General features: G+C 41.9%; 3 protein-coding genes across 8 annotated transcripts in view; 1 reads left to right on the top strand and 2 right to left on the bottom strand.

The window, feature by feature from the left end:
* Positions 1-3,774, bottom strand: part of TUBGCP4 (tubulin gamma complex associated protein 4) — a 35,042-nt gene extending 31,268 nt beyond the window's left edge. For all 3 annotated transcript variants that reach the window (XR_005831938.1, XR_005831939.1, XM_040620518.1), the window contains exon 1: positions 3,643-3,774. Coding sequence is in view for 1 of the 3 variants with exons in the window: in XM_040620518.1 (XP_040476452.1) it covers positions 3,643-3,720 (78 nt within the window). In the remaining 2 variants the exon portion in view is untranslated. The remainder of the gene's footprint in view (positions 1-3,642) is intronic.
* Positions 3,775-4,038: 264 nt separating this feature from the next.
* ZSCAN29 (zinc finger and SCAN domain containing 29) lies at positions 4,039-16,368 on the top strand. 2 transcript variants are annotated; one of them, XM_008702170.1, is made up of 6 exons: positions 4,039-4,091; positions 5,047-5,475; positions 5,949-6,153; positions 7,939-8,634; positions 10,956-11,426; positions 13,165-16,368. In XM_008702170.1, the coding sequence occupies exons 2-6, from the start codon at positions 5,158-5,160 to the stop codon at positions 14,031-14,033; spliced, it is 2,559 nt and encodes an 852-aa protein (XP_008700392.1). In that variant the 5' UTR covers positions 4,039-4,091; positions 5,047-5,157; the 3' UTR covers positions 14,034-16,368. The 2 variants fall into 2 exon arrangements, with proteins under 2 accessions (XP_008700392.1, XP_008700393.1); XM_008702171.2 differs by lacking the exon at positions 4,039-4,091 and having other exon boundaries at positions 4,725-5,307.
* The window catches only part of ADAL (adenosine deaminase like), a 27,629-nt gene continuing 13,916 nt past the window's right edge, over positions 14,144-27,856 (bottom strand). The window contains exons 7-12 of one of the 3 annotated variants that reach the window (XM_008702178.2): positions 25,165-25,291; positions 23,814-23,894; positions 21,149-21,287; positions 19,299-19,399; positions 18,524-18,729; positions 14,144-16,522 (exon numbers count right to left, since the gene is read on the bottom strand). In XM_008702178.2, coding sequence (XP_008700400.1) covers positions 18,535-18,729; positions 19,299-19,399; positions 21,149-21,287; positions 23,814-23,894; positions 25,165-25,291 — 643 coding nt within the window. In that variant the 3' untranslated portion in view covers positions 14,144-16,522; positions 18,524-18,534. Of the gene's footprint in view, positions 16,523-17,486; positions 18,730-19,298; positions 19,400-21,148; positions 21,288-23,813; positions 23,895-25,164; positions 25,292-27,856 lie in introns of those variants that run through there. The other 2 variants (XM_008702176.2, XM_008702174.2) reach the window with 2 other exon arrangements.

Raw genomic sequence — 27,856 nt, 5'->3', positions numbered from 1 at the left:
GCATTCACACTGTCGTGCACCCATCACCACCATCCAGCTCCAGAACTTTATCTTCCCAAACTGAAACTCTGTATCCGTTAAACATTAACTTCCCATTCCTCCCTCCCCCCAGCCCCTGGCAACCACCCTTCTCTTTCTTGTCTCTATAATTTTGACCATTCTAAGTACTTCAAATAAGTGTAAATACAATATTTGTCCTTCGATGACTGGCTTTTTTCACTTAGCATAGTGTCTCCAAGGTTAATCCATGTTGTAGCATGTATCATTTGAATTTCCTTCCTTTTTAAGACTGAAAAATATTCCACTGTATGTTTGTGCAGCATTTTGTTTATCCAATTCATCTGCCAAGGGACGCTTGAGTTACTTTTACCTTTTGGCTATAGCAAATAATACTGCTATTAACGTGGGTATACAAATATCTGTTCACGTGTATGAAGATATTTTGGGATGTATACCTAGAAATGAAATTGCTGGATCGTTTGGTAGTTCTAGGTTTAATTTTTTTTGAGAAGTCACCATATTATTTTCCACAGGGGCTGCACCATTTTCCGTTCCCACCAGTAATGCACAAGGGTTCTAATTTCTCCACGATCTCACCCACACTTGTCATTTTCTGTTTTTTTGATTGAAGGGTATAAAATGGTATCTCATTGTGCTTTTGATCTGCATTTCCCTAAAAATCAGCCATATCTATAATCTTTTCATTTGCTTATTGGCCACTGTATATCTTCTTTGGAGGATCAACCGTCTTTTAACGAACACCTACTTACCCCAGGCACTGTGTTAATATCCCAAGATTAAACAGTGAACAAAATCAGATGTAGTTACTATCCCCAAGGAACTTAGCATATTACATATTTATATCGTGAGTACTATATTTTGTGGATGCCATCTTTACCTGACAGTAAATGCAGTAAAAAATAGGGAAAGAAGAATTTTTCTGCTACTGAATCCACAATATGTTTAGGAATCCACTTAATGCAGATTTTAATGACATAACACCTACCATATCTTCAAGTTAATAACTTAAGAGGTACCACAACACAGTGCTTAAGAATCGGCCTTTGGAGGCCAGCCTAATTACTCTGTTAGTGCAGCTCCCTTCAGCTGGAGCTGTAGCCCCAATAAAGCCTTGCCTGTGGCTTTGAAAAAAAAAAAAAAAAAGAGAGAGAGAACTCATATTTAGAGTCAGATTGCCAGGTTTGAATCCCTGAGTTGCCTCTTACTTGCATGAAATCTTAGGCAAATTAAAATACCTCTCTGTGCCTCAGTTTCATACCTAGAAAGTGGAGATGGTAATTGTGGGGATTAATGTTAATACATGTAAAGCCATACACACTGCAAGCGCTCAATACATGAAAGCAATTTTTCATTATCAGGACCGCTCTACCCAGTTATCAAGTGATATTCCCACTAAAATTGGAATTTTGAGCAGTGCTTTGTTGGCAGAGTTTTATAAAAGTTCAGGGTCTAGTTATTCTGAAACAGCAAACAATACCTTGAAGTTATTGATACCATTGGGTATAACTTTCTTATATTAACAGGCATTCTTTACCACAGACTTACTGAAGTCAAAACAGAGATCTATAGCAGTCATACTATTATTAAACTCAGTGTTGGAGATTTAGTTTCAGCAAAACAATAGTGTATGTCACATTAAATCACCGGTTCTCAATCAGAGGCAATTTTGCACCATTTGGTAAATGTCTGGAGATACTTTTGATTGCCACAATTCAGGGGGTACTACTGACATCTAGTGGGTAGAGGCCATGGATGTGGCTAAACATCCTATAATGCACAAGCAAGACACACCCCACAACAAAGAATTATCCAGTCTACAGCGTCAATAATGCCAAGGTTGAGAAACTATACATTAATGTTATTTTGAATTTATCCATTTGGTAGTTTTGTTTACTTTGTAACAGATATTTGGTTTAATAGTTTTTTAAGAGCAATATGCTTGAGTTTATACTTAGGTTAATGTGTACATATATTCAATATTATCATAAAATGATTTTTTATCAATATTTGGCATACAAAACAATTTTTACCTTTATTTGATTGTGAAAAACAGTGCTCTGCAGAAAGTATGCAGTATTTTCTGTTTTTAGTAGTCTTTTTTCCTTCCATAAATATCTGAACACCTACTATATGGCAGAAACTCTGCTGGCTACATTGATGAAGAAAACCACTATAGTCTTTGCCCCTATGGGCAAACTATGAGGGAAAACCACTATTAACAGGTAGCAAAAATAAACAATATGAACTGTGCTAAGTCCCATGAGGGAAATAAACAAGCTGCTGTGATGGAGAGTAATGGCATATGGTGAGGATACCTAAAGAGATGGTCAGAGAAAATTTTTTCTGAAGTGACTTTAACTCTGAGACCTTAAGAAGTCAAGTTCCCACAAATACTTCCTAAGCATTTCCTTCCTATATACCTGCCATTGTGCTAGTTTTACAGGGGAAAATATGGAGAGGAATCTGATTTATAGGTTTTATATAATAAAAGTCATTTTTCTGCTCTTCCACAGCCTATACCGCCAATTCTTATAGGAATAGGCATGACTTTTTTTTTTTTTCACTTAAATTCCAGTTAGTTAACGAAGTGTAATACCAGTTTCAGGTAGATAATACAGTGATTCAACACTTCCATACAACACCCAGTGCTCATCACAAGAAGTGCACCCCTTAACCTCCATCACCTATTTCACCCATTCCTCCACGCCCCTCCCCTCTGGTAACCAACAGTTTGTTCTCTATAACGAAGAATCTGTTGCTTGGTTTAGAATTGGCATGACTTTGTGATCAGAGCTAGATTCAAATCTTGTCATTACCAGGCCTAGTCACCATGAATTTCTCTGAGCTTCATTTTGCTCTTTTGTAAACTGGGGCTAACAATACCTAAGTTACTAAGTTATTGAGAGGACTGGATAATATTACTGAAAGCAGAAGTAGAAAAGAATGGTTCACATACTGGAGCCAAGCACACCTGGTGTTCAGGACGAAGCTCACTAATGACTAGCTACCAGGTACAGGGAGTTAATCCGTGAAGTGGAGGTAGGTGGCTGTGAAGATTAAAAGAGATAATGCATATAGTACCTAGCCCTTCCTCCGTATACATTCCTGGTTACATGAAAATCGCCTTCCAAATTCTCCTAGTGCAGAAATTTCCTGGGAAAGGAGTAATGAGGGAAACACTCCTTCGTTTTTCAGTCAACAAAACTGGCTGACCCCGTACAGTGTGTTAAGCGCTACGTATTTGGACTAGCTTTCAAAGCTCACTTTAAAGCAGTGCGTGCGTGAAAACTGGTGAAAGCGCCTCCTTCACTTGAACATCCAGTTCCCCAGCAACTCTCGCTTAGATACCTCAACCTTAGGCAGGGTCGCGTGCTCCCTCCTCCTCCCCGCACCCTCCGGCGTCCTCCTACAGTTAGCCGGCCCGGCCCAGCCCTCTCGAGGTGAGCTCCAGCGCGCCGACGCCCTTCAGGCACTTCCACGGTTACCAGCCCAGGGACTCGCCCCGCGAACACCTCAGCGCCTGGAAGCCCCGCCCTTCGACCCCGCAGACTCCTCCCCCGGGCACTGGCGCTGGCCCGCCCATTCTGCGCTCCCGAGTTCCCGCGCTGAGCTAGACGGTACCTGGAGGCCACTCCGCTTGTTCCACGTGAAAATGGACCCTGGGTACCCGCTCAGAGCCAAGAGCAGTTCGTGGATCATTCCCACGGCGGACCTCGAGTCCCTATTTGCGCCGCCCCCTCCTCCAACGCCCCTCCAGGGGACCGCGGAGACTAATGCTGCCTTCCCGACAAGGCCTCTGGGACAGGCGGTTCGTCCTAAATCCCAAGCGGCAAGACAACTGCTGCGGGAAGAGCGGAGGGGAAATATCACGGGATAGGCGCCCCACGTCCCGGAAGTGTGCCGCGCTCGCCTGGGCCCACTCACTCGCTCCTGCCGCGGCTCTGCTGGAGGAGTCTCCGTAGTTGCCCTTGCGCATGCGCCCTCAGTGCCCGAGTCGCCCGCTCGGACTTCCGGTTTGAGAGCTGGACTGGGAGGCCGAAGAGCCGGGCCTGGGGCCCGACCCTAAGAGGGTGAGGCTGGCCCGGGGGCAGAGATGCGAGTGGGTTGAGGGGCAACCCCGAGAAGAAGACGCTCCCAGGGGTGGCCGGAGGGTGCTCTCAGGGCGCCTTAGCTCGGTCGGAGGCCTCTGGAGGGACCGCACGACGGCTCCGAGAGTGACCTGGCCGGAGGGACCGAAGACAAAGAGGCCGGAATCCCGCACCCGCCGCTCCTTGAGCCGAGTCCCGCTCCCGCGAACCCCGCAGCACCCGGAGCCCCTGGCCAGCAACCGAACCCATCCTCAGGAGACCCATTACTACTGCCCCCTCGGACTCCCTCTCGCCACCAACTCAGTGTAACTCCCCACGCCTACCGGCCGGCCCTCCCCTCAGGAACCAAAACCAATCCTCCCAATGCGGGAGGTTTCCCGTCAGTAGTTCCCGAATAGTTAATGAGGGGTTACTTAACGCTTTGTGGGAAAAGACCCAGTATTCAGTACTTGATTTTTGTCCCGGGTGGGAATTGGTAGTTGTGTAGTCTGAGGGGGCCGGGAGGATGTAAAGGGCCTCCGGAAGGACTGCGGAGGTACTGGGGGAGAACAGTTGCGACCCGCTGGACAGAGGCTTTTTGGTGCCTTCAGCAGGATGGTGACTTGCCTTTAGATCCTCTCAAGCTCCAGGTCTCCCATATGGTTCAAACTCACTATGTAACATTGGTCAGGGGAGCTAAATGGGATCAGGTTTGGGGGGAGGTGGAAGAAAGCAGACAATACTTTATTCTTTGCTGCTTCCCCGGGCTGCCTTGGAAGTCACCCAGAAATGGTAGCTTTTGAAAGATCTCTCCTTCATGCTGTTTTGGCTTGCTGTCCTAAAGTTGGTGCTACCTCAGATGGCCACGTGGAGTATATGGGAAGTCAGGCCAGCTCTTGGCAAGACTTTAGACATATGAGTGTATTTCTTCTGATAGTGCCATCTCTCTCTACCCTAGGAGGAAACTCTTCTTACAGTTGACTCATCTGCAGGTGATTCTCCAAGGACATGGGAAAATAGGTGTAAGCCCTCGAACCCTTAAGTGGAGGGGAGCTGCTTTCTGCTGTGAATGATGGCCAAACCCACTCTGAGAGGGAATGGCACTAACTCTGAGACATTCCGACAGCGCTTCAGGAGATTTCACTACCAGGAGGTAGCTGGGCCCCGGGAGGCTTTCAGCCAACTCTGGGAACTTTGCTGTCGTTGGCTAAGGCCGGAGGTGCGCACCAAGGAGCAAATTGTAGAATTGTTGGTGCTAGAGCAGTTCCTGACCATCTTACCTGGGGAGATCCAGAATTGGGTACAGGAGCAATGTCCAGAAAGTGGAGAGGAGGCAGTGGCTCTGGTGGAAGATTTAGAAAGAGAGCCTGGAAGACCTGGACGTTCGGTGAGAAGGGAGGGGGAATTCAGAAGTCTGTGACTGGGAAGGGGCAAGGATAATATGAAGGTATATACAGGTTTAAGAGGGGCACAACCTCCTTTGTTGATGCTTATACTTCTGGTCCTGGAACAGGTAACTTTTTCAGATAGAGCTTATCTGGAGATGCTACCTGGGTGTACCTTTGCTACCTTGTCATAATGAGTTATTCATACTCTTAACAGTTTTTTACTTAAGAGGGAAGAAAGGGGCATTATTTTTTAGCTTGTAGGTGGGTTTACTATTTTGAACTTTTCTTTCTGGAGTTCCAGCTGCTCTAAGCTAATGGAATAAGAAAGACCCTTGTTTACTCTTAAACCCCTTCCCCTGCCAAACCTAGCCAAATCCTAAAAGGATGAACTCTTTTGGGGTATTAAATAATCTCCTCTGGGAATGCCCCTCATTATAACCTTGCAGTGACAATTAATGGGGGTTGTTTCTAGGTCACAGTCTCTGTGAAGGGGCAGGAAGTGCGCTTGGAGAAGATGACACCCCTGAAATCATCACGAGAGTTATTAAGTGTTCGGCAGGAGTCAGTGGAACCCCAGCCCAGGGATGTAACCAAGAAAGAGAGGGCAAGGAGCCCAGACCTGGGACCACAGGAGCAGATGAACCCAAAGGAGAAGCTCAGACCTTTTCAAAGGAGCGGTGAGGAGTAGATTCGTATGGGAAGATAGTATGCCATTCTAAATTGGGAAGTAGGGTTGGGAATAGTGAGTGGGAGTGGGATTTCAGGAAATGAGTTGAAATTATAGAGTATGCAGTTGTTGGAGGCCTCCTGAAGGTATGTAGTTTAGCCCTCTGATGTAGTATTCTTATTTCCTCTTTTGACAAGTCTGCCAGAGGATGGCTTCCTAGTTTTTATCAGAATTGGAACTATTTTATTTCCTCTTGGTAATGATGATACTAGGTCAGTATTTTCTAAATAAAAATTCTTTTGTATACTTGAAGGCACAGCCTCCTTTCAGTCGTTTTCCTTCTCCAAATTGAACTATATTTGTTTCTTTAAGCTCTTCCCCAGAAGCTCCATTCTTTAGACCTACTAAGTTTTTGTTATTCTCCTTTGGAAGTGAAGTCTTCCAAATATCATGTTAATCGTGGAGAACTAAATTATATTATTCCAGCGAAGGTCTGGTAGGTAGAGGCAGAGTAGGAATTTTACATCAGAATTTCACTACATTTTCTTTCAGTAGAGCTCAACTAATTATTTGGTGATTATTGTTTACTTGGTAACTCCCAGGACTCTTACCACTTTCCCCATTGTCTTTGTGCCTAGTGCTTATTGTTGTACTTGATTTTGTAGAACTTGTTTTTCTTCTTTGTACTCAGTTGAACTCCATATTATCTGTTTGTTTGGGTTTTTTTGATCATTTCTTTAACTTGTTGAAGTTGTTTTGAATTCTGATCTTATCATCCAAGAAGCTAGGCTTCTCAGCCATTTGCAATGGTGTCTGTTTAGTAATCCAGATGCAACTCCTCTACCCCAGAGACTTGCAGAATTAATCATTTTTTTGAACACCTACCGTGTATTCCAATGCCTTGCAATAAGTTTATAATATTACTCTGCAATAAGTAAAGGTGCCTGTTCTCAAAGAGCTTAGGGTGTGATTGGAAGCAAATATGTGCTGAACTGAACTGTGTTGAAACTGTGCCAAACAATGACTTTTACTCAATTTGTGTGAGTACAATAGGGGTTTGGCAGAGTGAGAGATGAGGGAGGGCAGTAGGGAAGGCTTTATAAGGTGGCTTTGGCAAATACGACTTCTCATAGAATGGGTTAAATTTGGATAGGAGGGACTTAAAGGAAAGGCACAGAGTGATGAATAACAGTATGCTGTGTTCTGAAGGGGAGTCTGATATGAATGGACAGTATAGTGTTTGAGCTGAGGAAGCAAGAGCCTGGAGTTAGGTAGGGACAGCGACCGCTGCATTTATCCGGCTGTGAGAGGATACAGGGTCTAGATCTGGATGACGGCATGAGGAACAGAGCAGGACATACTATGGGAAAAACCTTTAGAACTTGGTGACAGTGTGAAGGAAATAGATGAACTGAAGTTTCCCCCTTGAAACCACTTTGAGTTTAATTCCCTAGCGCCAAGTGGAGAACTTATAGGAGACGGGAGGTGACTGTTCCCAGCAGTGCCAAGACCTGTAACTGGTGAGGAGAGCTAGGGAGCAACATGGAACAGAAGTTATTTGCTCTGAACACACAAACAGAACCTTTTCCTCTCTTGTCACCCTGCTCTGGAAAATCTTTTTTGAGGTTTTATGTATTTTCCCCACTTTCTCCAACCCATTGAACTTTCTGAAAACACTTTCTTAGACACTTTCTTTATAAGCCTCTTGGATTCAAAAAAAGGCAGGTCTGAACTCAGAGATGTTTTTATGATCAATCCAAATTATGATATCCTTTGTTTGCTTCCCTGCAAGCAGGCTTTCCATTTCCTAAATCCGGTGTGGTCTCCAGGTTGAAGCAAGGAGAGCCATGGATCCCTGATCTGGGGTCCAAAGAGAAGGAACTCCCAAGAGGCAGTCACACAGGAGATAGACAAATGCATGCTGATCTGTTACCACCCAAGAGAGAGAGAAGAAGCTGGGTGGACCAGGATCACTGGGGCTTTGAGGATGAGAAGGTAGCAGGTGTGCACTGGGGCTATGAAGAGACCAGAACTCTCCTTGCAATTCTCAGTCAGACTGAGTTTTATGAGGCTCTCCGAAACTGTCATCGAAACAGCCAAGTGTATGGGGCTGTGGCTGAGCGGCTCCGGGAGTATGGCTTCCTTCGGACCCTGGAACAATGTCGGACCAAGTTCAAAGGTCTCCAGAAGAGCTATAGGAAAGTCAAGAGTGGTCACCCACCTGAGACCTGCCCCTTCTTTGAAGAGATGGAGGCCCTGATGAGTGCCCAGGTCATCGCCTTGCCCAGTAATGGCTTGGAAGAGGCAGCCTCTCACTCTGGCCTAGTAGGCAGTGATGCCGAGACTGAGGAGCTAGGGCAAGGGGGCTGGCAGCATGAGGAAGCAGAAGAGGGTATGGCTGAAGAGTCTGACAGTGATGAAATGGGCCAGGAGGCCACCCCCCAAGACCCCGACAACTCAACTGCACCTGTTCTTTTTCGAAGCCCAAGTGGTAAGAAGCTTTTCTTTTTGGGGTTCTGGGATTAGATTTGAGGAGTTAGGAGACTGCATGTGCAGTCAGGAAGTTTAATGTTGCCTGTCAGCTTTGTCACTTAAAGAGAACAAGAGGCACTTCTCAGTTCTATGTATATTTCATTCTCTTTGGTGGGAAAATTAGATAATAGTAAGTAGGGAGTAATTTTAGATATTTTAAAGAAGTACATTCAGAAAATTCTAGAGAGGGGCGCCTGGGTGGCACAGCGGTTAAGCGTCTGCCTTCGGCTCAGGGCGTGATCCCAGCATTCTGGGATCGAGCCCCACATCAGGCTCCTCTGCTGTGAGCCTGCTTCTTCCTCTCCCACTCCACCTGCTTGTGTTCCCTCTCTCGCTGGCTGTCTCTATCTCTGTCGAATAAATAAATAAAATCTTTAAAAAAAAAAAAAAAGAAAAGAAAATTCTAGAGAGTTCTTTAAAAGAATATCAGTCCTTCCATTTATTAAAATATTTTTTCCTGATTATAAAAATCACTAACTGCTGAGAAAAACCTGGCACTATACTATGTTTAAGGAAAGTATTTATTGAGCACCTTATACAAACTGGTGCTTCATCTTTTATTTCCCCAGTCCTCAATGTCAGTTTATTTTGTGTTCCTTTTCACTTAGCATAGCATAGTGAAGGACTGCCCAAAGCTGGGGAAACATTTTCTAAGACTCCTCTAGGAGATTCGCAACACACATAGTAAGAAATCTTGTTTAACACTTTGTTGAAATATTATTTGCCCATGGAACTGTTTTTTAAGTATTATTTAATACTGTTGATATAATTTGTATAACCATGTTGTTACAGAAAGAACACCAAAATATGAGTCGGGGCTTTGTTTCTAATCTTGAACACTAATCACCTGGGTGACCTTGGATAGTTACCTGACCATTTCAGAGCTGTTTCCTCACCTGTAGAATGGGGCATGACAGCAGGACTACATCTCTGAAGTTGCAGTTTCACTGTGAACAGTGATCTTTTCCTTTCATTTTTTATTATATGGGTGTTGTTACTTCAGTTCTGTTCTAGGCTTTTTGTCTTTCTGTCTTCTACTTTTTCCTTTCTCAATATCTGTTTTTTTTTCTTTCATTCTCTCATTTTGTCACTGTTATAAATGCAGGTAAATCACAGACATGGCACATATGCTAGCTGCTATTATTTTCATTACCTGTTCTTTTCATCTTTTTCCACTGCTTTTTCTCTGTCTTCCGATTCTTTCTCCAACTCCTTTACCTGCAGTGAGTGGAGGATGATGGAAGCAGCATCATCTCCAGCTGGCAGTCAAGTGGGAGGAAGACTCTGAATCTCCTTTCCCTCTACCTTGGGGGCTTTACAAGGAGCAGGGTCTGTAATCATACTGAAGTACTGCCCAAGGGAGGCCTGCACCACTAGTACGGGCTCAGGCCAGGAGATACTGCTCTGCTTCCTTCCTCTTTCTGGCTTCCACCAGTCCTTCACTCCTTAGGATAAGGTGCATGACTATCAGGTCCTTACCTTGTACCCTTCAGGTCTTTGCTATTACTGGGCTTGCTTTTTTGAGATTGTGGCAAATGAAGAAGGGCCATAATAGGGATTGGGCAACAGTGTGATTCTGAAAGAGACTGTTCCTTGGGGTCTTGAGTCACGCTTTGGAAAACTTAATTCATAAGGAAGTACAGCTGATGGAAAAAGAGTGATCAGAGAAGTTAGGGATAACTCATGACAGTGATTGACTGGGTCTTATTCCCCTGACCAGTTATTTTCTAGTTAGGATCAAAATTCCAGAGAAACTACTAGAAGAATGGGGAAATGCATCCTGTGCTTTTTTTTTTTTTAAGATTTTATTTATTTATTCAACAGAGATAGAGACAGCCAGCGAGAGAGGGAACACAAGCAGGGGGAGCGGGAGAAGCAGGCTCATAGCGGAGGAGCCTGATGTGGGATTCGATCCCAGAACACCGGGATCACGCCCTGAGCCGAAGGCAGACGCTTAACTGCTGTGCCACCCAGGCGCCCCACATCCTGTACTCTTGACTCAGTATATGTAATGACTGTTTCAGTGATCTGGTGGAAACGCTTTTTTTTTTTTTAATGGCTAAAGAGAACATAGGAATCAAGTCCCTGTGAAATTGCTATGGGATATAGAGAAGCAAAACATTCTATAATGAGTTTGTATAGATTTTGGAAACAGGAAGTATTTTTTTCACCTAGGAGCCCAAGCTTAGGTGGTTTTTCATCATGCACTTGATAGGACTGAGTAATTGAGGCTGTGAAGCCCTGGATTAAGTGGTGCTGAAATTTCTCTTCTGGTGGCAGGTGTACACTGGGGCTATGAAGAGACAAAGACTTACCTTGCAATTCTTAGTGAGACTCAGTTCTACGAAGCCCTCCGGAACTGTCACCGCAACAGCCAGTTGTATGGAGCAGTGGCTGAGCGGTTATGGGAATATGGATTCTTAAGGACACCAGAGCAGTGTCGGACCAAGTTTAAAAGCCTACAAACCAGCTATCGGAAAGTCAAGAATGGCCAAGCACCAGAAACCTGTCCCTTCTTTGAAGAGATGGATGCTTTGGTGAGTGCCAGGGCTGTTGCCCCGCCCAGTGACAGCCAGGAAGAAGAGACAGCCTCTTGCCCCATCCAGGAGACCAGTGAGACCGAAGCTGAGAAGCAAGCTGAGGTGGCAGAAGAGACCATAGAAGAAGATTCTGAGGATGATGAAGAGGACACTGAGGTACCTCTGGGGGTTGTCATGACCCGTGCTCCAGTCTTATTCCAGAGCCCCAGTGGTAAGATCCTTTTACTTTTTGAGGTTTAAGTAGCAAAGGGGAGGCAGTGGGATTTAGGAGAAAAACCAACAATCTGAAGACCAGGAGGCTGGCCTCTACACCCAGCTCTCATGGATTCTTCTTGTGACCACCTTCTCTCTTCTCCATGTTTCCTTTCTATTAAAGCAGCTCACAGAGGGGATATAAATTATTCACCTGACTTGCCTTCTCATCCTACAGCTTCTGTCTGATGGGTGCAAACTTTCTAACTTTGCCCTCTTCTACATCTGAGCTGTTAGGCAGTTTACCTAGCAGGGAGTATGAAAGTTAACATCTCCCAGGTAGCATGTGGGATACCCATAGTGGGATGAAGTTGATTTTAAAAGTTCCTTCTTGTTAAATGTTTTTTCCTCTACTTTGAACTTGTATACCAGTTGTATGTCTGCTTTATTCACATCTATGAAAACCCGATAACCTCTTTCTTCAGCCACAGCCGGGCAAAAGTCTGAGATTTCTTAGGGAATGGACCCTTTGAATCTTAGCTGTTGTGAGAAAAAGAAATACTTCACTATGGCTTTCCTCCTTGTGGGAAGAATAATTCTGATTTTGGAGTCATAGATGTATATGAATCTGAACTCTGTTGTCCATTAGCCAGCTGAGTGACACAGAGCAAGTTACTTAACCCTGTAAGTTTGCTTACGTATTAAGACCTACCTCATCGAGGGTGATGTAAATGAGGTACTATGGTGAAGCACCTAGCACAGTGCTTCAGCACATAGTAAGTACCTAATAAGTAATAGCATTCTTTCCGAAAAGTTCTTCAGATCTGCATTCTTCAAGGGTGTTCCATGGAGCATCAGTTCTGTGGGGGTGTTAATATTTCCACTAAAAATGGTTTCTAGGTTTAGGAAATGCTAAATTACCCTCTTCGGAGGCTCACAATACACACTCACATATTAAAGGTTCTGAGATTTCATCGAATCCAACAAATCTCTCTTTCATGGGGGCATCTTATAAGACTGGGCTTTTGGATAGAAATACTGTTTTTAAGGGGTACATAAACAGGCTGACGCTCAGTATTCCTTTGCTCTCAGATGTTGTCCAGGGAATTTGGGATCCAGGATTTTTCTGAACCATCTGAAAATTTGCCAAGCGTCTGCAAATTCACATAGCCTGGGCGTGGGGAGACCTGGTATTTGGTTCTTAGAAGAATATTAAAAGCTTAGCTTGAGCATTAGAGTAGTGCTTTGGGAACATTTAATGATTATTTTTCCATGGAAAAGAGAATGTTTTAGGGAGATACTTTCTAGCAAAATTTATCTCTCAGAAGGCCTTCTGTTCTTTGAAAGACACCAAGTATTTTCCTACCCTGTTTTTATTCTCTATATTGGAATTTGAGGGAGGGGGACTCATATAGCTCTTTTTGGATATAGAAGTTTCTCAGAGTTTTCCTGGGTATTCCTAGACCTCTCTTAAATCTGGTAGGTTTTCCTTGGTATACTGAGAAGGTTTTCTGAAGATCATGGGTATCCAGGAAGAGTTCAAAGAATGTATTAATCAGCCCCTATAACAGATGAGAAGCACGTGATTAGGTTACTAAGTAGAGGAGTAAAAATAGTGGAATTCTAATTGGTAGTAGTCATTTGGGATCTAGTGCTCCCTAATTTTTATCTTTAATCATCTAATGTGATACTTCCCTTACCCCCAGCACATAATATTGAGGAAATGGATAACCTTTAAAATTCTATTCTTATATCAGGTTTTGAGGCTGGATTTGATAATGAAGAGAACCTAAAACGAGATATTTCTGAGGAAGTACAACTACATAGAACATTACTTGCAAGGTCTGAAAGGAAAGTTTCCCGGCATCTTACTCAGGGTAAAGGTGGTGAGAGTGAATGTAGATCAGGACAACAGTGGGCAAAGACCCCAGGGGAGAGAAGAGGAAAACAAACACTCCCAGAGAAGAGTTTAGGTAAAGTTCTAAATCATCAGAGACCTTACCTGGGAGAGAGACCCTGTAAATATCTCAGATACAGCAAAAGCTTTGGTCCGAATTCCCACCTCATGCATCAGATATCTCATCAAGTGGAAAATCCATATAAATGTGCTGATTGTGGGAAAAGCTTCAGTCGGAGTGCACGCCTCATTAGACACCGGAGAATCCACACTGGAGAGAAACCTTATAAGTGTCTTGACTGTGGGAAAAGTTTCCGTGACAGTTCAAATTTCATCACCCACAGGAGAATCCACACAGGAGAAAAACCATATCAATGTGGTGAGTGTGGAAAACGCTTCAATCAGAGCTCAAGCCTTATAATTCACCAGAGAACCCACACAGGAGAAAAGCCCTATCAATGTGAAGAGTGTGGAAAAAGTTTCAACAATAGTTCTCATTTCAGTGCACATCGGAGGATACACACAGGAGAGAGACCCCATGTGTGTCCTGACTGTGGAAAGAGTTTCAGTAAGAGTTCTGACTTACGTGCACATCATAGGACCCACACAGGAGAGAAACCCTATGGGTGTCATGACTGTGGCAAGTGCTTCAGTAAAAGCTCCGCCCTTAATAAGCACCGTGAGATCCATACACGAGAAAAACTTCTGTCACAGTCAGCACCTAAGTAAGCCCCTGAGAATTTAAAGAATAGATAAATGCATTGAAATGGTTTCAAAAAGTCTTCCAATAGTAGATCCATCTCCTATTCTCTACCCAACCAGCATAGGAAACACTCTAAGATTTACCCCACTCTGTTCCCATGTTTTTCCTGGATCTGTGAATTCCTAAGGTAGTCGTCTTAAGAATGAAAGGAAGATTTCAGTTCCTCTCCTTGCCTTCATTGGAAATGACAGATAACACCTTTACCTCTCAGTACCTGTGTTGTTCCCTTAATAGAAAGGATGTAAGTAGATCCCATGTATTTATTTATCCTGTTATTCAGCTGCATTTCAGCTGGAAAAACCTATCACAGCAGCATTTCAGGGAGAAGTTCTGAAACTTTTCTTAGTGGGTCTAACTCTTTATACAATAATGGAAATGCAAGAAAGTGGCTTTTCCTGTTCACATAAGCCTGTGCTCAGAATGACACTGGTCGTGCACACTCTTCATTTACCTTAAAGGAGAGTTTAATATCCATCGTGGTTCTGCCCTATGAATCATCTTGTCAAAAGCCTAGGTGTTCTATATGGGGAAACAGTGTAAACCTTATATAAATATTGAAGTGTCATCCCTGGATTTCTTAATTTCTTCTAAGTCCTAGAAGATCTGGAATAGAATAACACATTTAGAGCAGCTAGTTTAATTTTTTTTCTTCTGTTCTATGTCATCTGAATTTCATCTGCTCCCTCTGGTCCAGAAGTGCAAAGAGCAAGCCAGCTGGATATGCTGATATAAGAGAAGGCAGTTAAAGCTGCCAGTAGGGGATTGTCCGCATTCTACACACTCCAAACACCTAGTGTAGTGTTATACAGCACCCCATGGGTGCTCAATACTAACCTGCATCGAACAGAAACCACTGCCACATACCCATGGACTAGGAAACAGGCCACTTTGCTCTTTACCCTAATGGCAAGGAGGACAGATTATCTTTGGTCATTGGAGCTGCCAGTACTCACACACGTGCACGTGCACATATTCAACTGTATGGATCTATTTTTAAAAGCTCTTCAAACACAAGTGTAATTCTGATCTGTATAATCAAATAGTAATGAATTAATTGCCCATCTATTCATAGTAGTATGATGAGCCCTGTACAGCACAAGGTAAACAGACCCTGTCCTTGTTCTTACAGTCTAAAACAGATGACACTGACATGGACAAATAAATAAATGTACAAGTAGAGCTTCAACAGTTTTAGAGAAATCTAGAAATCTAGTAACGTTTTGCATAAATGTTAAGGTAAAATGCATTATAATTTTCTATAAGAAAAATCTGGGAGGTATTTTCTTCTCTTTATTCAGGAAGGCTTCATGAAACAGCAACTGTTCAAAGGAAGGAAGGTTACTGGGTAAATTAGGGTGGGATGAACTCTCCAAAACGAATCACAAAGCTAGTGCTGAGTGGGTGAGAAATAGGAAAACTGGAGAGCAAGGTGTTTTATGCAAATGGAGCCGAGGGCAAAGGACAGACCGTAAGGAAAGTTAGACAAAATCTGGAGCAGCACAAACTTTGAGGAACAATATGATCTAGGCTATGCACGAGAGAGAGAACTGTCTTAACTGGAACATGGAGTGCTAGAGGGAGATCAGGAGCTGGTGGTCCATCCACCGATAATAAATCAGGTACTGTGCTGTACTTATTGATGAAAGAGCCAGCTCGCACTGGGGAAGAAGAATGAGCATTTTAGGAGACTAGCTCTTATGGGAGACAAAGGTCAGAAACTAGTATCTTGAAAAGATACTTCAGTGGGCAGGTCTGAGGAAAGAGGAATGTGAACAGATGGCCAAGTCCTGGGATACGTAGCTGTTTCATATTCGCATTTAATCAGAGTCCTGGGGCTAGAATGAGATATCAAAGAGGAGTGGGGAGATAGAATATTCTCTAAGTCATAGCTTGCTGTGTTAGATGAGAGGCTGATGAGTATTCTGGTGTTGAGGGACCCTACTACAAAGAATCTCCTAATGTTTATTAGGAGGAGATGGTATCTCAATTATGTGGCCTAAGCAGACAGGAACACAGAAGAAACACCAGTCTAAAGCAGTGCCTCAGGATCTGAGACGGTTTAGTAAGTGTGTTTTTTTAAATGTGTGTTTTTTAATATGAGAGATTACTGTCTTTATTGTATTTATGGATAGTGTGTAAAAAGCACTGGTTGGGGTATCAGCAGATTATGAATTCTGCTTCCAGATGTCTTGTGTGTAAGTCAACCTGTTTCCATCTCCCTTTCTGTAAAGCAGAATAATGTTTACACCTTAATCTGCCTCTCAGGGATACCATGTTAATAAAAATTATGTCTATAAAGTACCCAGTGTGTCTTCAGGTGGTTCCCCCCCCCCCAAATATACATGTGCAAATTATTAAGTTGTTGGTGCTAGGAAAAGAAAAATATTTACCTGCTTTTTTGGCTCCCTCTGTGGGCTTATCAGAAGTATGCCTGTTTGAATCTTTCTGTTGTAGACTGAGAAACAAATTAGGATGTGGTAAAAGAGAAATTAGAATGAAAATCCTTCTGTGGTATCTGTATCCATTAGGACAGTGCATTAGGGCCTATCATAACTGGGCATGGAGAGTAAGTCTTACTTTAAAAGACCCAGGACCAGCCTCCCCTGCACCCACCAAGCTGATGAGAAGAATGTACATAAGGAAGAGGGCAAAGGCAAACTCTCTTACTAGGGAAAGCCCATTTCATCTCAAACTAGCTTAATAAGCCATTTTCTGCTACCCAGTCTGCCATTCCTGAGGATGGAAGAAGAAATAGTCTTCATTCTAAGAAAGAGAAACCAAGGCCACTGTGGGTAGAGCAAGAGGATCTGTGCATCCTACCCTTTTAATACTCATAAGACCTTTGTGGGGACAGACTGAGTGATACGTATAGCAAAGGAAGTAAGGGTGTATTAGCAGGAGCTGCACAATCACAGCTTCCATCAGCTGTTTCCTAGTGCTGTTATTTCTTGTTCTTCATTTTCTCCACACTATCATTTTTTTCTTTAAGATTTATTTATTTTAGAGAAAGTGCGCATGCCCGAGCAAGGAAGGGAGCAGAGGGAGAAGGACAGAGAGAATCTCAAGACTCCCCTCTAAGTGTGGAGCCAGATGCAGTCCTCCACATGGGGCTTGATCCCAGGACCCTGAGCTCATGACCTGAGCCAAAACCAAGAGTCGAACACTTAATCAACTGCACCACCCAGGTCCCCCACTTTTTTTTTTTTTAAAGTAAATTCTACCCCCAATATGGGGCTCAAACTCATGATCCTGAGATCAAGAGTTGCAGGTTCCCCTGACAGCCAACCAGGTGCCCCACATTCTTTCTTTTTTTGCTTGCTATGGCCATTGCTACAGAACTTAATAACATTTATATGTTTTCTTTGTGTTGCTGCCATTCCTTTTTTAATATAATCAGAATATGGAGTCTGAGTCTTAACAACTTTGTACAGAACTATTTTTATGGTGACCAGGTAGGAAAGGGAAGCTGAGATAGGAGCAATCAATTCTTCCATTCTTCGATTCAAAATCTGAAATGAAAAACTTTACTCCTATACACTTAACAATCCAGTGAGATGCATATCAAAGTTTAGACATATAAAATGGTATATATTCTCTGATATGGTGCTTAAAGTAACATGTTATATGGAGATATTTTAGTTAGGAGTTTAAATTACCCTATATCCACCATGGTGCTCTTTCAGAAACAAAACTTTGGAACAACTGGAAGTCGATGAAAGGAAATAGAAGCCTAAAGTACCTTAGACCTCCAGAAGTGTCTGGCTGGTATAGCTACATTATGGTCAAAATAACAGAAGGGTAAGGTAGGAACATTTAAAAACACCCACCACCTTGATTCCAGGGGGATCAATCATGAGAGGGGCAAAGCCAGATCTCAGAAGCTAGCTTTATCTGTCACTAGGGTCATCCAAAGTAGATTAACTCTGACTACTGGGTATTCACAAAAATCCATCGTATGCAGTATAGCCTGGAGTCAACAGTTTTGGGGGAATACTTAAGGGAGTTTGAGTAAAACAAGCAAAACAAAACACAGAGCACTGTTGTCACAAGGTACAAGGTTTTGGTGGCAATCTGTTTTCACTCTCCTCATCTTTAGACTAGTTATTCCAAAACTCTTCCTCAGGAGAAACTCCTTTGATTTTCCTGGAGTTTTATGATCACTAATGGAGAGGGACTGTTAAGTCAAATCTATGGTGGAACGGGGAGTTTAGTTAGCAGCCACTTTCAAGTCCCTTCCAGTACACAGCAAGAAAGTAAGCTCTGTAAGGTAAGGTAAGCTCTGTAAGACCTCAGAGCCTGCCAGTCAGTTTAAAACATTTACTGGGCAGCAGCCATGAATAAGGTGCTGGTGATGGAGACCGTGGCACCTGGCTGTGCTTCAGAGGGAGTGGACAGTTTACTAAGCGGGATATGGCAGGAAGATCTTGGTTGCAACACACACTCAAAAGTAGTTCACCTCATTGCAGCTTAAAAATGTAACACTTTGGGTTTCAGATGATTCCACTTCCTCCTCAGTTCAGACTTGGTGCTGTCAGAAGCAAAGATGTAGTCGATGGATTCATAAGCCAGATCCCACACCTGAGACTGGGTCAAATTGAATGTTTCAGCTGCCAGCTGGTACTCTTGAGAAAGGTGTGTTGCAAAAACACCCTTATCATCGGTCTGTCAAAAAAAACACAAGACAAAAAAACCCCAAAAAACAAGAACTAAAGTTTAAAATGAACAAGGAAATGATTTTTTAAAAAACAGTAACTTATGTTTAGTCTATTTTCCTATTTACCATGCTTCTTTTAAGAGTCTAAACAGGTCTATATATGCATCCAGGCATATCTATAACTAAATAGTCCTGTTTATCCTTTTTAAAACAAAAACCAAAAACACCAGGGCAGTGGCTCTCAACCATGGCTCCATATTAAAATCACTAGGAAGCTTTTAAAATGTATCTGTGTACAGGACTCACCCCAGATCAAATGAGACAGATTCTCAAGGGCTGGATACTTGGGCATCAGTGTTTTTTTTTAATGTCCTCTGGGCACCAACAGGACCTTTATCCATAGAGCCAAACCTGAGTCACCTTGGCCCTCTGTAGCCTCTCATGCCCTGATCCTCTCTCACTCCTCTACTTGGGCAGCACCCTGAGGGATGCGAGGCAGTCCGCTAGCAGTGAATGTCTATCCTGATGCAACAATGGGACGAAAAAGGAGCAAAATACTTCATACAAAACACCTTACACAGATCACAGACGGATGGGCGATGCTGTACCAGAATCCGAAATGATGCTGGTCGTAAGATGGAACTGTCTGACTTTTGATGTTTGAGGTCAAACAGAGTTCTAGATGAAAGGAAAAAGTCTCTTATTAAAAGCAGATTAGTAGACTCATTCATCAGTGTTCACCAAGTAGATATATGAGAAATTTTTCCAAGGTATGCTAATTTTCAATAATTCATTACTTTACAGAATTGACCTTACGTGTGAAAATTTGTAGTTCAATTAGTGTGCTGTAACTTTTGGCAGCAAATATACCAGGCAGGGAATTAATATCCCCTTCACAGTGATGTGCTTTATTTTATCCAAAATGGAGAGGAAAGAGAAATGCTGTGAGCCAGTCACTGTGGAGAAAGCAGGGAAGAATCATGAAGGAATTTTGGAAGGGTTGCTGTACTTCTTCCTGGTCTTATAGTGGAGACTAAAACAAAATGATAGCACTGCCTGAGGGCTACGGTATTATAAAAAGCCACGAGCAGGAATGGACTTAAAGAAAACCCCTAAACTCCTTTACTCAGACAACCATCCATTCACTGTCTGCTGCAAGTAAGTCCTTCTTAAGAATGACTTCTATTATTAACAAATTCCTGCCTTGACACACTATATTGAGCTCCCCAGCCAGAGCAGAAATACTTCACTGACTTGGTTGATGGTGTCTGCTCAGTATGATAAGGCAGCCTCAACATATGGCCACTCAGTCCAAGGGATGGCAGCCTGGCCCCCTCACACTGCTGGGTGCAGAGCTGGGCCACCACACTAAGATCGCTATGCAAGTGGTTTCTATTTTCTCAACTTCTGTGGATGTTTAAAAATGTCCTTCTTAAAAGAAAAAAAATCTCATTATGAATTGTTGAAAACTCTAAGTAATTAAAAAACACACAGCCACATACAAGTGTTTTTACAAACTGATAAAATTGTAAATTTAGCAAATTGATCATTCAGTAAAATGGTTTTCAGCCAACTACTTTTTTGCCTCCAGAGAAGGCCTTCCCTGACCATCCAATTGAAAGTGGTTATCTCATCACTATTATATCAAACTGTTTCATTTTCTTCAAAGAACATAACACTGACATTTTTTTGTGTAACCGTTTAATGTCTCTCTTACCTATGCTAGAATATAAATTCCTTGAGAAAGAAACCCTGCCTGTTTTGTTTACTGCGCTATTCCTAGCAATTTGAACAGTGACTGAAACAGAATAGGCACTTCATAAATATTTGTTGTTACATAAAAGCAGCTTCAGGGACACATATATAGACAAGTGTGTAACAGTCAATACACATACAAAAATATGTTTTGGAATCTTCCATAATTCTTAATTTTAAAATAAATGTCACACATTTTCATAACACATATTAATTTGGTTAAAGTCATTTTAAAATACTAGATGACTCTTATTCCTTCAAAATAATAATTACTGAGTTCCGAGAACTGGGCAATGTAGCAGTGAACAAGACAGACAAGGGGCCTGCTTTCATGGAGCTTATATTCTAAAGGAAGCTAAAACTTTCTGTTACTTAAATAAGGCTCAGGAGGCACATGCACCAAGCAACTTTTAATTTCTAAGTGACATTTATATATTTTTTGTTTTTTAAAGATTTTATTTATTTATATGCCACAGAGAGAGAGAGAGAACAAGCAGGAGGAGCGGCAGGCAGAGGGAGAAGCAGGCTCCCCGCTGAGCTTAACCAACTGAGCCACCCAGGTGTCCCTGACACATATATTTAGAACAGTACTTCTGCACATATGGGTTGCAACCTGGTGGCTGGGGACAAACGTAGAGTCTTATCTGGAGGATGTGAAGCCCTAAGCCTTACCCAGTGGTATCTGGTGTTGCCTCACGAAGTCTACCAGAGCCAGGGATCCTCCCTCAGAGGAGTTGAGAAATGTCCCATGCCCAATTCTGTCAGGAAGCAGATCCAGAAGTATTTGTGTTTCTTTGTTTTGGTTTGGAATCTCAAAAAAAAAAGGGGGAGAGACGGCATTAATAACCCCTTTCAGCGGTTCTTAAAGGTACTTATTTCTGTAGCCAGCCACTTTGTCCCTCAGAGAAGATAATGGAGACATTTGGGAAGCTGAACTACCTATACTTTCCCAGCTGTCTTCTTTGCCTTTATTTTCCCATTCATTTCCCAATATTCTCCTAGATTCATTTCAATGATGATAATAATTATAGTTAATAAGAGTAATAATAATAAACACTTTTAGACCTGCTTTGTGCCTTTTCACATAAATTCTCCTTTAAACCTCACAAGTATCTTACAAAGTTAAGGTGAAAAAATTAAAGTTCAGAAAAAGTAACAGGATCAACTCGGGAGCAGAAATGAAATGAGAAAGAGACCAAATTTCTTTCCCTTTTCTTTTTTTCCTTCTACATTACACTTCTCTACACTTGGAATTTCTTCAGATATACCTACCTAACTTTTGTGGTTCTATTTTTTTTTTTTTTAAGATTTTATGTATTTATTCGACAGAGACAGAGACAGCCAGCGAGAGAGGGAGCACAAGCAGGAGGAGTGGGAGAGGAAGAAGCAGGCTCACAGCGGAGGAGCCTGATGTGGGGCTTGATCCCAGAATGCCAGGATCACACCCTGAGCCAAAGGCAGACACTTAACCGCTGTGCCACCCAGGCGCCCCTGTGGTTCTATTTTTTTTTTAAAAAGTTGTGTAAGGTCATAGAGCTATATCTGACTCCAGGGCCCAGATTGTCTGTGCAGTGTGCTCATGTTTTATTTTATTTTTTATTTATTTTTTTTTTAAGGATTTTATTTATTTATTTGAGAGAGAGAGAGAGAGAGAGAGAACGAGTGTGAGTGGGATGGGGGGAGGGACACAAGGAGGAGAGAAACTCAAGCAGACTCCACGCAGAACCCACACAGGGCTTGATCTCACAACCCTGAGATCATGACCTGAGTGGAAATCAAGAGTCGGACACCTAACCAACTGAGCCACCCAGGCATCGCATTCATGTTTTATTTTGACACGGCCAACTGCGTACATACCACAACTACCCTGAAAAGGTCTAGCTGTACTCTTTATCTACTAGATAGCCTACAAGGCAAATGACCGTAACACGTTGAAATGAAATGTTTTGTATTTAACAGATCAAACAAGAAAAGCAACAGAATAAAGAAAATTAAAAATTTTAAAAACAAATAGACAAAAGAAAAAGAAAAGCAACAGAGATTAAGGTAAAGAAAGGGTTCTGATCTGATGCTGTGCACAAGGACCACAGATAACTGGTCACAGTAACACATGTTGACTGTTCCATTTCATTGACCAAGAGCTTCAGTCAGACATCAGTTAGGTTAGCAAGAGAATGTCCTATGAGTGAAAGATCTTTTTTTTTTTTTTAAAGATTTTATTTATTTATTTGACAGAGACAGCCAGCGAGAGAGGGAACACAAGCAGGGCGAGTGGGAGAGGAAGAAGCAGGCTCCTAGCGGAGAATCCTGATGTGGGGCTCGATCCCAGAACACTGGGATCACGCCCTGAGCCGAAGGCAGACGCCTAACGACTACGCCACCCAGGCGCCCCGAAAGATCTTTTTGATCAGAATGTGCAAACATAGATCCTAGATTTTAAGTTCTGCCACCAGATTACTGACTCTGCTTATACACATGAAAAACATCAGTATTGACAAGAAATTCCAATTTTTTCCTTAATCTTTAAATCATGATGCTATTCAACCTTTATACATTACTGCATTTAATATTCACAAATAACCCTGTGAGGTAAGTAGCCTAAGTATTATTTCCTGCACTTGAGACAATAAATTCCAGACTCATCAAGCGGTATACATTAATCATGTATAGCTTTTTGTATGTCAAAAAGAAAAAAAGGAAAGGAAAGGAAAGGAAAGAAAAAGGTAGAAATACTGAGGTATAAAGTAAATCCAACTGTAAAATAGGGGAAAGTGTAGCTGACCCCTTGTTTGCCTCACAGTGATGTGCTTAAGAAAGTGACTGTTCTCCAGCCTTTATTTGTACATTATCTGTCATTGTGCTCATGTTGCCAAGGAGCTGGGGCCCAATGAGGGGCACCCGATCTTCTGATGAGCCTTAAAAAATAATGATGAGCTACTTCCTTTCTCGCCAGTGCATGTGATACACTCAGGTCCCTTACCCTATGAGGACAAGTGAGATGCACTGGTGCTTTTCTCGGTGTCAGCTTGCCAATGACAAGACTGATGATGAAAACGTAGGCATTTTCTCTAGTAAGATGTCAACAGCTGTTTTAATGACACAGTGGTAGTGTGAGTCAACAGCCACCCTCAGGAATGACAAAAACAAAAACAGTAACAAAAGGGGCTAAAGCAAGTCATACCTTTATCATTATAATTTACATTTAAAAACATTTCTATTTTCCTCCTCTTCTACTTTTTTTTTTTTTTACCTCCGGGTTTACTTTTAGCCATTTATAAATGATTATTATTTTCACTGTAATCTATCTTCTCCAGCCTAATTTTACAATATTATTTACCTCTGAAAGATGCAATGCCAACTTCAGGCCTGCTTTTTTAGCTTCTAAAAGAGGTTCCAAGAAGTCTTTCGCTTTTCCTACCTTGAAGATAAAAGTTAAAATGAAGATGCATGAGAATTCTAGGCAAACTGATGGCAAGGGAAAAAATGGCAGATGGATTCATTTGAAAATTTCATTTGTAAAGCACCTACAATGTGCTAGACACTTTAGAGAATATAAAGTTGGTAAAGACACAATCCCTACCCTCATGAATGTTAAGTCACGTTTCAGTGAACCTGAGGTCATTCAGCCATGCTAGATATAGAGGTCACCAAATTTTATTTCTGTAAGGAAATCTAGATATCTAGTGCTAAGGAGGAGAACTCACCTGATTCAGGAACCTGTATGATTACAGCAAAGAAAGCTTCTACCCAAGTGGATGAAAGAAAAGCACAATAGTCTAGGTTTAAACAAAACCATAAGAACCAGTTTCGTGGGACTCTCTAAATCCAGTGGTTTTCAACCAGGGGCAATTACACCACCCCCCAAAGGGACACTTGGCAGTATCTGGAAACATTTTTGGTTGTCACAACTAAAAGGGTGCTACTAGTATCTAGTAGGTAAAGAAGACAGGAATGCTACTAAACATCCTGCAATACACAGGACATCCTCCCAGGACAAAGAATTATTGGCCCAAAATGTCAATAGTGACACAAGTGAGATACTGTGCTTGAATCTGACATTCACGAAGCTCTAGGCCAGCCTATCTTAATTGGGGGTTCTATGAGATAATTAAGGTCTAGCCATAATTAAATATTATTTATTAGACAGGCACTGTATGTAATGAATTAATTTTTCTCCTCTCATTCAAATCTTATTCTTTTTTCTTTTTTGGAAGGCTTAATTCTTTCACAGAATCCTGGTTGAGAACAGCTGCTGTGGACATTCTGGTCATCCATTCTTTTCTTTTCTTTCCTTTTCTTTTCTTTTCTTTCTTTTTGACATACAAAAAGAATAGGTCTTTTTTTTTTTTAAGATTTTATTTATTTGAGAGAGAGAAAGAGAGAGATGAGCAGGGGGAGAGGGAGAAGCAGACTCCCTCCTGAGCAGGGAGCCACAACGTGGGGCTTGATCCTAGGACCCTGAGATCATGACCTGAGCTGAAGGCAGATGCTTAACTGACTGAACCACCTAGGTGCCGCGCCCTGCCTTTTTTTTTTTTTTTTTTTTAAGATTTTATTTAAGAATAGGGCTTCATCTACTGGGAAAGTCTGCTAGACCTCTGGAGAACGCAGGATGCCCCAAGCTAATCCTTAGCCCCAAGCTGATTCTACTTTTCAGAAATAAAATGTATTTAGGAAAAATGGCTTACAGTAGGGTCTCCACTGAGGTCAAGGCCAAGAACTGTATTGTCAGTAGAGAGGAAGAACTCTTCAGCAAGTTTAACGGTCTCCTTGGCTACTGAAGGGCCACCTCTTCTGTCGATTGCTATCAAATACCTTTAATATAAGAAAAACACAGCTGAAAACAAATACAGTGAGGATGAAAAAGACAATTCTGAGTATGGCCAGAAAGGTATGGCAAGCTACATGTAAAAATTACTTAGTAGAAATATATACTGACAGGACAGCTTACTTTGCCAGAGGGAAAGACATAAATTCCTAGATAGCACCAAACATCTAGTTAGTGTTCAAATTCTTAAATGTTTCGTTTTTTTTTAATTCTTACATTTGTTTTTTAGTTTGATTCGGAATTCAGCTAAAGTCCACGCATTGTGTTGGTCAATGCATCCCAAGTCTCTTTTAATCTAGAGGCACTCCCTCCATGCCCCCCACCTTACCCCTTCTCCACAAACCCTCACCACTTTTCTTGAATTTATTTCTTGAATTTAAAGAAACCACATTCTTAGTTCTATAAAGTTTCCTACAATGTGCGTTTTGCTGAGTGAATTCCTGTTGTTAACCTGTTTCTCCTGTCTCTTATATTGCCTATAAATCGAAAATTGGATCTAGTCTAGAGGCTTGATCAGACTCAATTTTTTAGCAAGAGTATTTCATAAGTGGTGGTGTGTTCTCTCATCAGGAGACTTAGATCCATTATTTCATTGAGTGTTAAAAAACTGGTAATATTCTAATTCAAACACGTATCCAATAGCTGATACAAATTTATTCTTCATGTTAGCTGGAATTCTACAAGGCATCTAATACCCAGAGAACCCCTGTTAATATTGCATAATTTTCCTCTAGCATTTATTATCTATTTTTTTACACACAAATGAAATTCCTCCAACATTTATTTATTTACAGAATTTGGATCAACTATATGTAAATGCAGTCTTTTTTTTTTAAATGATTTCTCCTGCCATTAAATAATGTTAGAAAACAATATAAATCATATGAACATAACATAATGTAACTGTCCTCTGCTAAATATTTTAGGATGTTTTCCACTTTTTGTTATAAATAACACTATAGGGACGCCCGGGTGGCTCAGTCAGTTAAGTATCTGCCTTGGGCTCGGGTCAAGATTCCGAGGTCCAGGGACTAGCACAGTGCTGGGCTCCCTGCTCAGCAGGGAGTCTGCTTCTCCCTCTGTCTTTCCCTTTTGCTCATGCTCTCTCTCTCACATTCTCTCTCTCAAATAAAATCTTTAAAATAAATAAACAAATAAATAACACTACAATAAAGAATCTTACAAAAAAATCAATTTATTTCCTTAGGATACATTTCTAGAAGTGGAGTGCTGGGTCAGAAGGAAACATTTTTATACATCTTAATACATACTGCTTTTTAAAGAGGTTTTATTTATTACACATACTTACTAGCAATGTGTAAGTTCACAAACAGTGGTTATTACCCTGTTTTGGGGGGGCTACTGAAATGGCATTGTAATATTTCTTTTTAAAATTATCTGATTGGGGTAGCTGGGTGGCTCAGTCAGTTGAGCATCCAACTTTTTTTTTTTTTTAAGATTTTATTTATTTATTTGACAGAGAGAGAAGGAACACAAGCAGGGGGAGTGGGAGAGGAAGAAGCAGGCTCCCAGCAGAGCAGGGAGCCCAATGCAGGGCTTGATCCCAGGACCCTGGGATCACGCCCTGGGCCGAAGGCAGACACTTAATGACTGAGCCACCCAGGTGCCCCAAGCATCCAACTCCTGATTTCGGCTCAGATCATGATCTCAGGGTTGTGAGATCAAGCCCCACATCAGGCTCCATGCTCAGCGGGGAGTCTGCTTGAGATTCTCTTCCTTTCCCTCTGACCCTCCCCCACCCACTGCACACTTTCTCTCTCAAATAAATCTTTAAAGAAAATAAAATTATCTTATTAGTGAGATTAAATAGTTCCCTATACACTTATTGGTCATTTGTTGGTCTTCATTTCCGAATTCTCTTTTTGTCTTTTGTCTGCTTTTTTGGGGGAGGGGTGTGGGTATTGGTCTAGTTAAGCTTAATATGGAGAGATTTTATAGCCAGGAACTATACAGGTAGCTTTCTTCCTCCAAGGACTTATTGAGACCTGATTATGTGTCACCTCTGTTCTAAGTACTAACAAAGGACAAGGTTCCTGGCCTCACGAATTTACACTCTAGAGGATATGTACGCACAAATAAAACAACATAATTTCTGATCTTGTTAAAGAAGAGTGCCATAAAGGAAATAAAAAGGATTACTAGAGGATTTGGGGGGACACTTTAGATAAGGTGGTCAAAGAAGGCCCCTCTGAGCAAGTGACAGCCAAATTGAGAACTCAATAATGAAAAGCCAGCCATGCAAGGATATGGCGGGAAGTGTGTTCTAAGCAAAACTAACAGTACAAAGGTGCTGAGGTGGGAAAGTCTTGGCCTATTTGAGGAACAGAGAGCAAACCAGTGTGTAATAATGACAAGTGGTCCACGTAAGTCTGTTGAAGTAAGAGAGGCAGCCAGATCATGTGGGACCTTATAGGCCACAATGGGCCAACAATGGGAAGAGCAATGGGAAGCCGTACTTCTCTAGAGCAACAGTACTCAGAATTTTATCGTCACATGAATAAATTCAGAACAGCATTCTCAACTTTAAGCAA

Source organism: Ursus maritimus, unplaced genomic scaffold (assembly GCF_017311325.1).
Source record: "Ursus maritimus isolate PB19 unplaced genomic scaffold, ASM1731132v1 scaffold_35, whole genome shotgun sequence".
NCBI classification, from domain to species: Eukaryota; Metazoa; Chordata; class Mammalia; order Carnivora; family Ursidae; genus Ursus; species Ursus maritimus.
Note: the sequence above shows the minus strand (reverse complement) of the source record. Positions and strands in the feature narration are given on the sequence as shown.